The 12,034-nt window shown below is 53.9% G+C and overlaps 2 protein-coding genes across 2 annotated transcripts in view; both read left to right on the top strand.

The window, feature by feature from the left end:
• Window positions 1-3,182, top strand: part of NUP133 (nucleoporin 133) — a 43,481-nt gene extending 40,299 nt beyond the window's left edge. The window contains exons 24-26 of the mRNA XM_054576723.1: window positions 21-85; window positions 1,326-1,414; window positions 2,467-3,182. Coding sequence (XP_054432698.1) covers window positions 21-85; window positions 1,326-1,414; window positions 2,467-2,603 — 291 coding nt within the window. The 3' untranslated portion in view covers window positions 2,604-3,182. The remainder of the gene's footprint in view (window positions 1-20; window positions 86-1,325; window positions 1,415-2,466) is intronic.
• A 5,581-nt stretch (window positions 3,183-8,763) lies between these two features.
• Window positions 8,764-11,646, top strand: ACTA1 (actin alpha 1, skeletal muscle). Its single transcript, XM_054576720.1, has 7 exons — window positions 8,764-8,889; window positions 9,677-9,817; window positions 9,929-10,253; window positions 10,424-10,585; window positions 10,684-10,875; window positions 10,985-11,166; window positions 11,246-11,646. Exons 2-7 carry the CDS (start codon window positions 9,689-9,691, stop codon window positions 11,387-11,389), a joined length of 1,134 nt encoding a protein of 377 aa, XP_054432695.1. The 5' UTR covers window positions 8,764-8,889; window positions 9,677-9,688; the 3' UTR covers window positions 11,390-11,646.
• The last annotated feature ends 388 nt before the right edge of the window (window positions 11,647-12,034 follow it).

The following is a 12,034-nucleotide window of genomic DNA, read 5'->3' as shown; positions in this document are numbered from 1 at the left end:
GTTGTTGTTCTGATGTGAAGGAGGAAGATGTAAATATAAACGATCTGAAACTGGAAATTCTCTGCAAAGCCCTTCAGAGAGATAAGTAAGTTCTCATGCATGAATCGAAGATACCGTTTGGGGCACGCACTCATGTCACCAAATGGCTTTGTGACCTCGTTGTAGTGTATACTAACATATTATGAAAAATTTAGTGGTTGCATTAGAGATCTCACATTTTTCACTCAAAAATTAAGGAATACCTTGAGGACTTCCTTTTTTATTGTAAAATTTTGACTGTCAGTTTACATGGAAGAATACATGTTTTTTATTTTTACTTTATTTCATTAGAAGTGTGGCCAGTTCTACCAAACAAGACTTGAGGCTCCTATTTTTTTAGTAGAAAAGTACTACAGTTGGAGGATCAGGCGCTCTTCCAGATTTCAGAGACCGCTTCCCCGCGTCCCTCTCCTTCCTGCGGAGGAGGGCCTTTATCTGCGGGGCGTGGCGTTCGGGGATGGCAGAGAAAGACTAAGAACGATCTGCTGTAGGCATGGGTTGTTCCCAGGAAAAGAATTGCAAAGAGAGCGTGGCATGAGCGCCGAAAGCCTCCCTGCGCCCAGCTTCCCTTCCGCCTGTGGGGCTGAGACAGGGCAGTAGAACTATTTTTACCAAAGCATTTCTTCCTCTGACCGCTCCCAGATAGTTAAGATGGTTGTTAAATTTGGTTTCAGAGGTCACCCTCTGCACCATCGAGCTCTGCCTACTTGATTCTCCTTCCTGATCATAACGAGATAGGCTGTCCCTTGACTGGAATTCCTCCTCTTTGTTTATCGTGTGGAATATATCCGTTGATTACCACAAAGCAGCGGTTCCGTGCGTTTGAATTTCAGCAGTAAAAACCTGAACTACGTAAAGCAAACTTACATACCAGACACTGGTGACCTAATTTTACTTTCATGGAAAACAGAATACATTATAAACGTTTTGTAACTATTGCCTGTGCTCCAAAAGGTCATACTTTGGGGTCCTAACTCGGTTTATTACTTTTGTGTAGAAATTCATTGGGAAAGATACCTGTGCTTGGTTTTGACATCAAATACTTAATGATTGCATTAGGCGAATAGCTGCCTAAGTGTAGCATCGGAAATCCGATATAGACACCCTAAGTATAGTTGAGCTGAAAGCTCCCTTGTTTAAATAATTTGAAAGAGTATCACAACACTTGGTTTGCCCTGCCCGCGCCCCGCCATCCAGCCAAAGCCAGGGCAGCAAGCAGACGGCCTTTGTGTCAGATGTGTCTGTCCATGACGTCACTGTCCCCTTACACTGATTTTGTTTCCTAGCTGGTCCAGTTCAGACGGTAAAGATGATCCAATTGAAGTATCCAAAGACAGTATATTTGTGAAAATCTTACAGAAACTTTTAAAAGATGGTAAGTGGTTTGTTAATATTGGAAATTACATTACTCCCCAGTTTTAGAAGTTTTAAAATAACAGGGATCTGCCAAAGGCAATTTAAGATTAAACGGTATCATACTCAGAATTAGCTAAAGAACAGAAATGAACCACCAAGCATTAGGTCTGAAAAGAAGCCTGCACTGTAAAAATGGAAGTCAAATAAGATGTTACTTTTTTTTTAGAGAATTGATCTTTTAAAAATTAACGTGATATATTTTTACATGTATAATACTATATTATAGAGAAAACAGCTTTAGTGAAAGGGTTATTGGTAATGTATATAAATAATTTGGGTTTAGCCTCATAACATTCATTAGTCCATGTCTTTATTGTATAACAAGTACAAAATATGGTGTGAAGCACTTTGAGGGTATTAAAAAATATGATTTTAAGAACCTTATGCTAATACAACAAATTTTAAAATACTGTCTTATAATTTAAAGTTTTTCATCCAGTTTTTTTTTTCCAAATGAGAGAAATTGTACGTACTCTCTCGTAACCACCTAGATCTCCATTTAAACAATGCCTGTACCTCCCAGGTCTGCAGGGGCTGATGGGGCAGTGATGTCCCACCTGATCACCTGCCCGAATGCAGGTGGAGATACTGTGTCCAGCTCTCATGAAAGTACTTCTAAATTATTTCCCCACTAGGAGAATATGTAATTGTTTGAAATACTTGTTTTTCAAGTGATTATTCGTTTTTAAAAGAGACCAAACTTCCACACTGGAGGAACGGCTTACTCACAACTGTGGAGAGAAACGAAGGGTTCAGGTCGTGGTAAAGGCTTTACCCAGAGCGGCCTTTTTGACCACTAGGTGGAGGACACGCCAGCAGCCCCTCCGCAGATTGTCCTATGGTTAGACTTGCAAATGTGCTTGACGGATGGAAGGAATTTAAAACAGTGCTTCCCAGTAGCAGGGAGACATTAAAATTGAAATAGAAGCACAGGTGCTTTTATCATCAATCACCCGAGTTCATCCCGAGTTTTATGGAGGTAGGGATGACCTTCTGTGTTTGTGTCTGCAGGCATCCAGCTCAGCGAGTACCTGCCGGACGTGAAGGACCTGCTGCAGGCAGAGCAGCTGGGGAGCTTGAAGTCCAATCCTTACTTTGAGTTTGTTTTGAAAGCAAATTATGAATATTATGTCCAGGGGCAAGTGTAACTTTTTCTAAAAATGGTCATTGTTGCTGGAAATTTGTATAAGGTATTATAAAAATGTTAGGCCTTAAACATGTAGCAGTTTGTACAGTTTGATAACGTGTTGTTGAGGGGTTTTTTAATACTTTATTTGGAAGCTACAACAAAACAGCTGTGTGACTACAGTTTCGGTTTTTAGTTAACCTGATATCTTCTCTCCCTTTTTCCGTCTGAAATTTATCAGCAGTTGTTTTTATGATCTGCACCCGCTCTTTGCAACCTCACTAGGCCCAGGGCTCTGGAGCCGTTGTCCTGGCCCTGGCTGCTTGTGCGCGCGCTCGCGTCACCTGTAGGCCCCGTTTCTGTAACGCCGAAGGTGACGCGATTGCCCTGGAGTGTCTCAGACTGGCTCTGGGCGCTGTGCGTGGGGGAGCCTGGAGTCTTCAGTGTCTGTTTTGCTTAGGGCTGGTTTGAAATACCTAGTGAGATAAAGGTCAGATTTTGCTGACTTACAAATAAAGTATCGTAGGACAGAGTGACGAGAGTGGGCCTACTTCCTTGTGAGCTTGGTAACCGATTCACTGGGATAAGTTACATCTACTGCTTTAGTAGAATAAATGCTTAGTGAATAAAACATTTGTGTGGCTTTCATTTTTTTATAATTTTAAAAAATTGATTTTTTTTTTTTAAGAGATCCATTGACTTGTTCCACTTCTATGCATTCATTGGTTGCTGCCTGCGCATGCCCTGACCCGGGATGGAACCCACAACCTTGGCGTATGGGGACGACGCTCTCACCCGCTGAACTACCCTGTCGGGGCCTGTGTGGCTTTCTTTATCGTATTAGTTATAATCTTTTCGTGTAGGATTCAGTCAGCTTCATGTATTTTTAGAATAATTTACACTGAACTCCAGCTCTACCACAGCCTGTCTAGCTAATACAAAGCGTGTGTAATGCTAGAAACCATGACAGATTTTCTTCATGTGACAGCCGACTTACCTGAAACGTAGTGGTTCTCAAGCCTCTTTGTCTTGACCAAAGTCGCCCCTCGGTTTTTATCCGACTTTGAATAAAGATCAGAGATGGGCAGGGAGTTGCTGGCACATGCACCCTTCGGCCCTTTGAAGGGCCACTGAAGGACTTGCTTCCACAGCCACAAGGTCAGAAGTCAGATGTGACAGGGGTCCAGCCCCTGGTGACACGGAGTACAGCCACCGCACCCTCCACCTTCAGACATGGTCACAGGAAGCGCCCAAGGGAGCCGGTTATGTTAAGAGTCACAGGGAGGACAGCAGCAGCCTGCTCTGTCCCTGGCCATGGCTTGGGTGTTGGGACACCGTCGGGGTCCAGGTCGGGAACGCGGTGACTTAGCGCAGCGAGGCAGCGGGGCGGGTGGGAACTCACAGTCACAGGGAAGCGGGGCCTGAGGTTTTGAGTAACTGCATTCTAGCTTTTTAAAACGTGTCGACATGACCTTTATCAAAGGATAATTGACTTTTATATACATCGAGTAACTGATAATGAAAATTAAGAAGGGGAGCATGTTTTCTAAGGGAAGAGAAACTTGACTACTTTGGGAAAGCTCTTTCTGTCCCTTCCTGCCTTGAGCGCTGTTGCTGAAAGCCGGCTTGAGGCTGCACCTGAGTCAGAGCCAGCTGTGGGAGCGGTGACCGCCAAGGACTAAGGCGGGGCCTGAGTGTCACCGCAGGAGACTCGCCGAAGTCCTCGGTGAAGTCAAAGGCTGCTCAGACCATCTGTGGCAGGGATGTTGCTTTTAAAAACGGTTGCATTTTTTTTTTCCACTTTGGGGTCTGGATCATGGTTTTCCTGAAGCATCACCCAGCCAGTGTCCTGGGGCCCAAGGGGAACCGGGGGTGCGGCTCAGTCTCCTTGGGGCGGGTCATCTCCAGTAACTCCACCGGAAGGAAAGTCACACCACAGTGACATTAGACTTGCTCCTTACTCTGTTCTAATCTGACACACTTGTACGTTTAGAGGCTGATACTACAAATATATAGAGACATAATGAGTTTAGCTCCACCTACTTATTTGTGAACAATTTATTGGGAAAGTGCCTGAAAATAGCTTTACATATTCTGTTGTAAATTCACTCATTAAATACCAAAGTACATTTTTAGAAAACAATGTTGTATAATTCTAACACTAAAAAAACATAGAAAATGTTAAACCCATTTTCTTTTTGAAGTATATGTGAGAAAATAAACCCCTCTAATTCCACCCGCGAAAAATCATTTGCCATTTTGAAATCTATCTTAGAATATTTTGGACTGTATGTGCTGTTATATTCCGTGACGAGCTTCTTTTGATGTGAGATACTGAGAGCATTTGTGTCCTTAATCCGGTGCAGTAAGTCCTCCCTTGCTGTTGATAGGTTCTTGGACCGGCAGCAGAACAACGTATGATGAAGCCAGTTTCACCATATAAATAAGAGTTAAGTTCCTGCTGTATTTCATCAATGTTACAGCAAAATGTGGAACGAAACAATGTTATTTGAGGACTTGCTGTGTTTCTCAGCCTTTGTTTTTGTTATCATTCCTCCTGTGGAGCCTATCACTCTGCCTCTCAACACCCCCGTGAAAGTTTAATACCACAGACACACAATGTGTCTCTGTACCGTGGTCTTTTGAGGCCAGAAGTCATTGTAATATCTAAGGTTTTTCTCACCCTCCCCTCAAAGAGCCATTTCCCCTCCCCTTTGGGAATGCGTGTCTTCAGTATTAAAGATACAGTTTTTAATGATTGCCTGACACTTTACTGCGTGGCTGCACCGTTACTGAACAGTTCTCTCCCTCCCTCCCACCCCCTTAAAACACTTGAGTTTGGTTTGGTTTTGCTATTTTAAATAATACTGCAACAAATCTATGTGCACTCCAAGTCCATTTAAAATTAGATTCACTCTTCCTGTTGTTTGTGATGATGTTGATGTGCATTTAATAAAGAGATCTAGTGATTTTTAAGGTGCTTCGCTAACCTCTCTGATCCTCCAAACACTTAGAACAAAGATACTGTCCCGTTTATTGTTTCTCGTGTTTCAGGTACTTGCCTAGTTTCAATGTCAGATCGGTCGTGGGGAAGAGGCGGTGTTCCTAGTTGAGAATGCCGTCCTTCTGGGTCACACAGCCGGGCAGAGGGGTGGTACGCCAGACGTGCTTTACTCCAAAGTGCAAGCTTTTAACCAGCTTATTGTACTGGGTCTAAGGATGGAGGGGGCCAGGGAGGAGGGAGGGGACAGCTCCAAAGGAGCCGACAGGCCCTTAGAGACGCCCAGGCAGGACAAGGCCCGGAGGGAGAAGTCTAGCGGCAGAAAACTGAAGGCCTGTCCACTGGCTCTTGGGTTGGCGTGACATTTTAGACATGTTGCTGGTGTGGAGGATTAGTATGGTTTTTGTTCATGCGCCCGTTTGGGTGCCGCCAGCCCCGCCCGGTGCACTTGTAGATGGAGCCCTGACTTCCTTTCAGGGCACCTTTCGCCCTTCGTGGGAAACGATCCCTGCAGGGCCTCACGTTTCCGAGCCGCACGGGTGTTGGGGAAGAGCCCAGGAAGGTAGAAAGCAGCCCCCGCCCCGCCCTGAGCACGCGTGACCGAGCGACCGCGCTCGCTGCTGCGCACCTGGGACGCGCCTCACCTCGCTGCGCCTTGGTTTTCTTTAAAACTGGCCTGAGGAGCGACTCTCTTACCTCAGGATAATTTAAAAGGTTAACGGGAACAACATGCAAACATATTAAGTGTTTCACAAATTCATGTTTAAGTTGTTAGGCAACGTGCTAGGAGGCTTAGGCTAAGCAAGATGGGCGGTGAGCCGTGGCGGGCACAAGGCCGGAGAGAAGGGACACATGAGCAGGCTGGCCGCCTGGTAGCGAAAGGGCCCTGTCGGAGTTACCAAGAGCGGACGCTGTGAATGTAGACGCAGGAGCTGCCGGCAAAGCCCCCACCCGGGGCTGACGTTTCCTGGTGTGAGTGCGCAAAAGGACGCGCAGGTGGCTCCCCCTTACCTGATGAGAACTCAACGCTCGTGTGTTCCCCGAGGCGTCCATGTGTGGAGACGGCTTTCCACCGGCCCCTGAGGTCTGTTCCCCAAGGCAACGAGAATTCAGGGCCAGAATGGGGCTCAGCAGCCCTGCCACGGCCGTGCCCCGGGGGGACGGACGCGGCAGCCCCACTGGGGGCACGCTCTGGACCCGCGTTCTCAGGGCCGGACCCCTCCAGGCTCGCTGTGCCAGCAAACCTCCTCCAGCTGCACGTTATTCCCAGCCTTTAACGTGTGCGTGAATTTCACAGACCCTCAGCTTGGAAAGAGCTTCCTATAGGAGAGGGAAGAGTTGCCCTGAGCTGGCATTTCGGAAAACATGAACCCCACGCCCCTTTGAAATGTCAACCAGTGATCAGGTATTTATTTAGTGAACCACAGCACCTTTCTTCCCACCTTTAAGGCCAAAAGGGAAGCTATTCCCCTCCCCTTTCTCCCCCCTCGTGTACCCACTACCTGCAGACACAGCAGGACACAGGTATTAAAACTGGAGTGTGGCTTTGTCCATTCATTCGTTCTCCAAAATTGAAAAGGGTAACTATGAAACCATGGTAGCTTCTGACTGACGACCCTTTGTACTCCCACCCCTGGGACCTGTACTAACCAAACCCCTTATTCTTTCACTGCCCGTGGTCATGGGCAGGAAGCGCTGTCCCGATGTCGGCTGCGGGGAGTCCCATGTGCTTCTGTGTTTCCCAGGAGAGCCCACAGCTGTCCCCGTTCCTGAGTTCCACACCAAATGGGAATTCCGACTATTTTGGGGACTCTTAGGCACATCAGAAAAACGAATGATTCCATTCTGGCTGGCACTCCATCCCTCAAAGCATGTCCCTGAGTTCACCACAGAAAATCGTTTTCCCTGGGGCCTTCCAAAGCCAGGTCGGAGCTCTTCTTGTCCTGGGGGGTGAGGGCGTGAGGCAGGCCCCGCCTGGATGACCTCCTGTGACCCCCCCCCTTCACCAAAAGTAGATCCAAATCCTAGAAAATGTGAAAGGCGTGTCCCATACACGGCGGGGGGGGGGCTGGCGGGGGGGGGAAGGTATAAATAGAAGTGCCTCATTAGGCTCTGGTAAGTGGTAGCCTGGGAAGTAGCCTGGCCCTGGGGGAGCATCATCCTCTAAATATAAAGATGAGTCCGTCCAGCCTTTGCAGGAGGAAAAACTGCCACCTGTCTTGCAGTGCCACGTCCTTGTCCTCTTTATTGAGAGGGAGGACGAGCGGGTCGTCTGAAAGCATCCGCCTCCCACCTCGGGGGGCCTGGGTTGTGCCCCTCCCCTTGCGGTAGCGCGCTCAGCTCGCCCACCGCAACCTGGGGAAGCCAGTCTGCCAGGGGGGGAACATCCCATAAGATCCGCTTCCTTCGCGAACCCCTGAGCGCGCCGAGCGCGCTGCGCGTCACCCAGGCGGACAGCTCCGGGTGCCCTGGCTTTGTGACCGGGGCTGCCAGACAAGCCACCGCTGGGGCCTGTCCCCGGGAGCCCCGCGCCTCTCCCCGCCCGCGCCCTCGATGTCCGCTGCCAGCTGTCTGCCCCGGGACAGCTGCGCGCCCTCCCTCCCGTGGGGGTGGGGCCGACTTGGATCAGACCCCCGGATTCCGGGAGCTCAGGGGTGAAGGCAGAGAAGTGCGACTCCCTAGGGGGAGGGCCGCCCGCCGTCGCTGTCGGGGCCGGCGGCTGTGACTGCTTCCCCCATCCTCTCAGGACACAGCTCCCTCCTCCCTGCGGTCGCACGTGCGGGGTCGGGGGCTGAGTAAAGAACCGAAGAAGGGGTGAAATGTGGGCGTCCCTGTCCAGAGCGCAGCATGGACCGGGGCGGGGAGGCGGTTCGGACAGGTGCAGCCCCGGGGGCGCAGGCGCACACGGCCGCACTCGGTGACCCTCGCTCCACCCCATCCCCTCCGGCAGGCGCCTGGGCCCGGTCGGGAGGGGCCGACCGACCGGGGAGACACTCCATATACGGCCCGGCCCGCGTTACCTGGGCCCGGGCCAGGCGTCTCCTTCTTTGGTCAGTGTAGGGACCCGGCCGGGCCGGGCAGAGAACCCGTCGGGGGAGGGGTCTCTAGTGCCCAACACCCAAATATGGCTCGAAAAGGGGAGCGACATTCCTGTGGGGTGGCTCGGGGGGAGAGCCCGCGGGCTATATAAAACCTGAGCGGGGCTACAATCGGCCACCGCAGTGGACAGCGCCGAGAGAAGCCTCGCTTCCCTCCCGCGGCGACCAGGGCCCAAGCCGGAGAGCAACAGGTGTAGCCACCCACCCAGGTAGGGCAGCAGTAAGGAGGGGCGGAGGGACAGGGCCCAACCGACTCACTTGATCAGCCCCAAGTCTGCACCCTGCCCCTTGGTCCCCAGAGCCGCAGCTCTTTAAAGAGGAGACGCGAGACAATCGGCCTTTGGGCACCTCCAAATTCATTCCCCTTTTGGGCTGCTGTACCTGGCATTTAGTAGGTGCCCAGGCACACAAAAGGTTTTGTTTTACTCGCTCCAAAAGCAATTTACTCCCAGCCGAGTGCCAGAGCCAAGGGACAGCCAGGTCCCTTACTGCCTGGGCTCGCTAGCAGCAGAACGGTGTGTAGGTTGTGAGTCTGGAACGTCTTGGGGCTTCGGAATAAGTCACTCTTCCCTGGACGGTGCGTCCGGGCCCTTCCCACAAGATCCTTCCACCGTCGCCCTCGGCCAGCGAGCCAGTGCCGCGGGCTTTATCCTCCTCCCTAGGTGAGGGCCCCGAGGCACCGCAAGGGTGTGCGCTAGCACCTGGCTCCTGCAGCAGGCAGCCTGCAGCGAAAGCACAGCGGGCCCTGGGGACACTGTGCCCCTGGATTCCCTGGGTGGAGAAATTCTGTGTGGTCTCCACGACCCTGTGTCCCTCGCCAAGGGCCACGGCCACACTGAGCCCCCGGGAAGAGGAGCTAGGGACTGTCCTTCCGCGCGCCCCTGGCCTGATGCGTTTGGCCGGCAGCTGGGGTCCCGCGGGAACAAAGGGCGCTCAGGCCGGCGAACCTCCTGAACTGACGCCTGGTGCCTCTCCACGGCCTTTCTGTCCTTGCAGAAACCCAACACCATGTGCGACGAAGACGAGACCACCGCCCTCGTGTGCGACAATGGCTCCGGCCTGGTGAAAGCCGGCTTCGCCGGCGACGACGCCCCGAGGGCCGTGTTCCCATCCATCGTGGGCCGCCCTCGCCACCAGGTCAGGCTGCACCTCTGTGGAAGGGTTCGCGCCGGGCCAGGGTCCCCGCGTGGCCCAGCCGCGCGCTGCCCTGAGCCGAGGTGACGAGCGCTGTGTGTCTCCACTCCGCAGGGCGTCATGGTGGGTATGGGGCAGAAAGATTCCTACGTGGGCGACGAGGCGCAGAGCAAGAGAGGTATCCTGACCCTGAAATACCCCATCGAGCACGGCATCATCACCAACTGGGACGACATGGAGAAGATCTGGCACCACACCTTCTACAACGAGCTCCGCGTGGCCCCCGAGGAGCACCCCACCCTGCTCACCGAGGCCCCGCTCAACCCGAAGGCCAACCGCGAGAAGATGACCCAGATCATGTTTGAGACCTTCAACGTGCCCGCCATGTACGTGGCCATCCAGGCCGTGCTGTCCCTCTACGCCTCTGGCCGTACCACCGGTGAGTGCCCGCGGGGCCGCGCAGCCCAGCCCGCGGCTGGTCCCCTCCCCGCCCCACAGCGCGCGCCTGGCGCAGCGGCCCGCCGGCCGGCCTCGCTTCTACCGGAGCGCCGTGCGGCTGCGCCCGCGCCGGGTGGCGAGGCCGCTCACTCCCCGCCCTGTCCCGCGCAGGCATCGTGCTGGACTCCGGCGACGGCGTCACCCACAACGTGCCCATCTATGAGGGCTACGCCCTGCCGCACGCCATCATGCGCCTGGACCTGGCTGGCCGTGACCTCACCGACTACCTGATGAAGATCCTCACTGAGCGTGGCTACTCCTTCGTGACCACAGGTGCGCGGCGGCCGGGCACCCTGGGCAGGCGGGCGGGGTGGCGCGCGGGCCCCGGGGCCCCCGCGCTGAAGGCTCCTCTGTGTCCCTGTCCACCGCAGCTGAGCGCGAGATCGTGCGCGACATCAAGGAGAAGCTGTGCTACGTGGCCCTGGACTTCGAGAACGAGATGGCCACAGCCGCCTCCTCCTCCTCCCTGGAGAAGAGCTACGAGCTGCCCGACGGGCAGGTCATCACCATCGGAAACGAGCGCTTCCGCTGCCCGGAGACGCTCTTCCAGCCCTCCTTCATCGGTGAGCCCCGCCGGCCCCCGCCCGCCCCCGCGCGTCCCCGCGCGCCCCCGGGTCCGCGCGCGTCCCGCCACCCGCCTCGCCCGCTCACGCTCCCCCCTGCGGCCCCCAGGCATGGAGTCGGCGGGCATCCATGAGACCACCTACAACAGCATCATGAAGTGTGACATCGACATCAGGAAGGACCTGTACGCGAACAACGTCATGTCGGGGGGCACCACCATGTACCCCGGTATCGCTGACCGCATGCAGAAGGAGATCACGGCGCTGGCCCCCAGCACCATGAAGATCAAGGTGGGCGGCCGCCCGCGCCCCTGCGCGCCAGCGGGCCCCGGGCCGCGAGCCGCCCCCACCTGACACGCTGTCTTTGCAGATCATCGCCCCGCCTGAGCGCAAGTACTCCGTGTGGATCGGCGGCTCCATCCTGGCCTCGCTGTCCACCTTCCAGCAGATGTGGATCACCAAGCAGGAGTACGACGAGGCGGGCCCCTCCATCGTCCACCGCAAATGCTTCTAGACCCCGCGAACCCACAGCGCGCCGACTCTCCTCAGGACGACAAATCTGCTCCAGCGGCAGGCGGCTGACCTCGAGCGCCGCGCAGCAACCGTCTCTCCAGCACCTTCCGTTGCTGCCGCCGCAAGCCGACCGAGTGTTTATAACGTGTACATACATTAACTTATTTACCTCATTTTCTTATTTTTAAAACCAAGCCCTGTGGAAGGAAAAGGAAAACTTGAAGCATTAAACTCAGCCATTCTGTTATGCTGCGTAAAGTCGTTTGTTGTGTTTATTTGCCGGGGTGGGGAGCGGGATTAGGGGCGGGGGACCAAGAGGGAACCCCCTCTTCTTACGTCACTTTCCACAATACTGAGTTGCGCCCCTTATAAGATCTTAGAGTGTCACAGCTTCCCCTCTGGGTCCCCTCCAACCCCGACACTGGCAGGCGCGTCGGGCCGACTGGCCCGGGTGAGCGCGCAGCGCCCTCCCATCTTCGCCGCGCGCCGGGCCGCAGCGACCAGGGCTCCGCGGGCGCCGCCGGGGCGCTGGCCGCGGTGCTGAGCCCGAGAGCCGCCGCCGAGCTCTGCGCTCCGCCCCTCGCGGGCGTCGCCGGGCTGAATCAGTGTCCGCCGGAATCTCGAGAGATCAGACCGAGAGGGTTGT

Source organism: Pteronotus mesoamericanus, unplaced genomic scaffold (genome assembly GCF_021234165.1).
Source record: "Pteronotus mesoamericanus isolate MK-2021 breed Mesoamerican mustached bat unplaced genomic scaffold, CSHL_Meso_final contig_347, whole genome shotgun sequence".
NCBI lineage: Eukaryota > Metazoa > Chordata > Mammalia > Chiroptera > Mormoopidae > Pteronotus > Pteronotus mesoamericanus.
Note: the sequence above shows the minus strand (reverse complement) of the source record. Positions and strands in the feature narration are given on the sequence as shown.

What these genes read in the sequence shown, in the direction of transcription:
- ACTA1 (XM_054576720.1), top strand. Translation starts at nt 9,689, where the DNA reads ATGTGCGACGAAGACGAGACCACCGCCCTCGTGTGCGACAATGGCTCC. An exon ending in CTACTCCTTCGTGACCACAG is followed by an intron (nt 10,586 to 10,683) that starts GTGCGCGGCGGC and finishes TGTCCACCGCAG; the next exon opens with CTGAGCGCGAGATCGTGCGC. An exon ending in CCAGCACCATGAAGATCAAG is followed by an intron (nt 11,167 to 11,245) that starts GTGGGCGGCCGC and finishes CTGTCTTTGCAG; the next exon opens with ATCATCGCCCCGCCTGAGCG.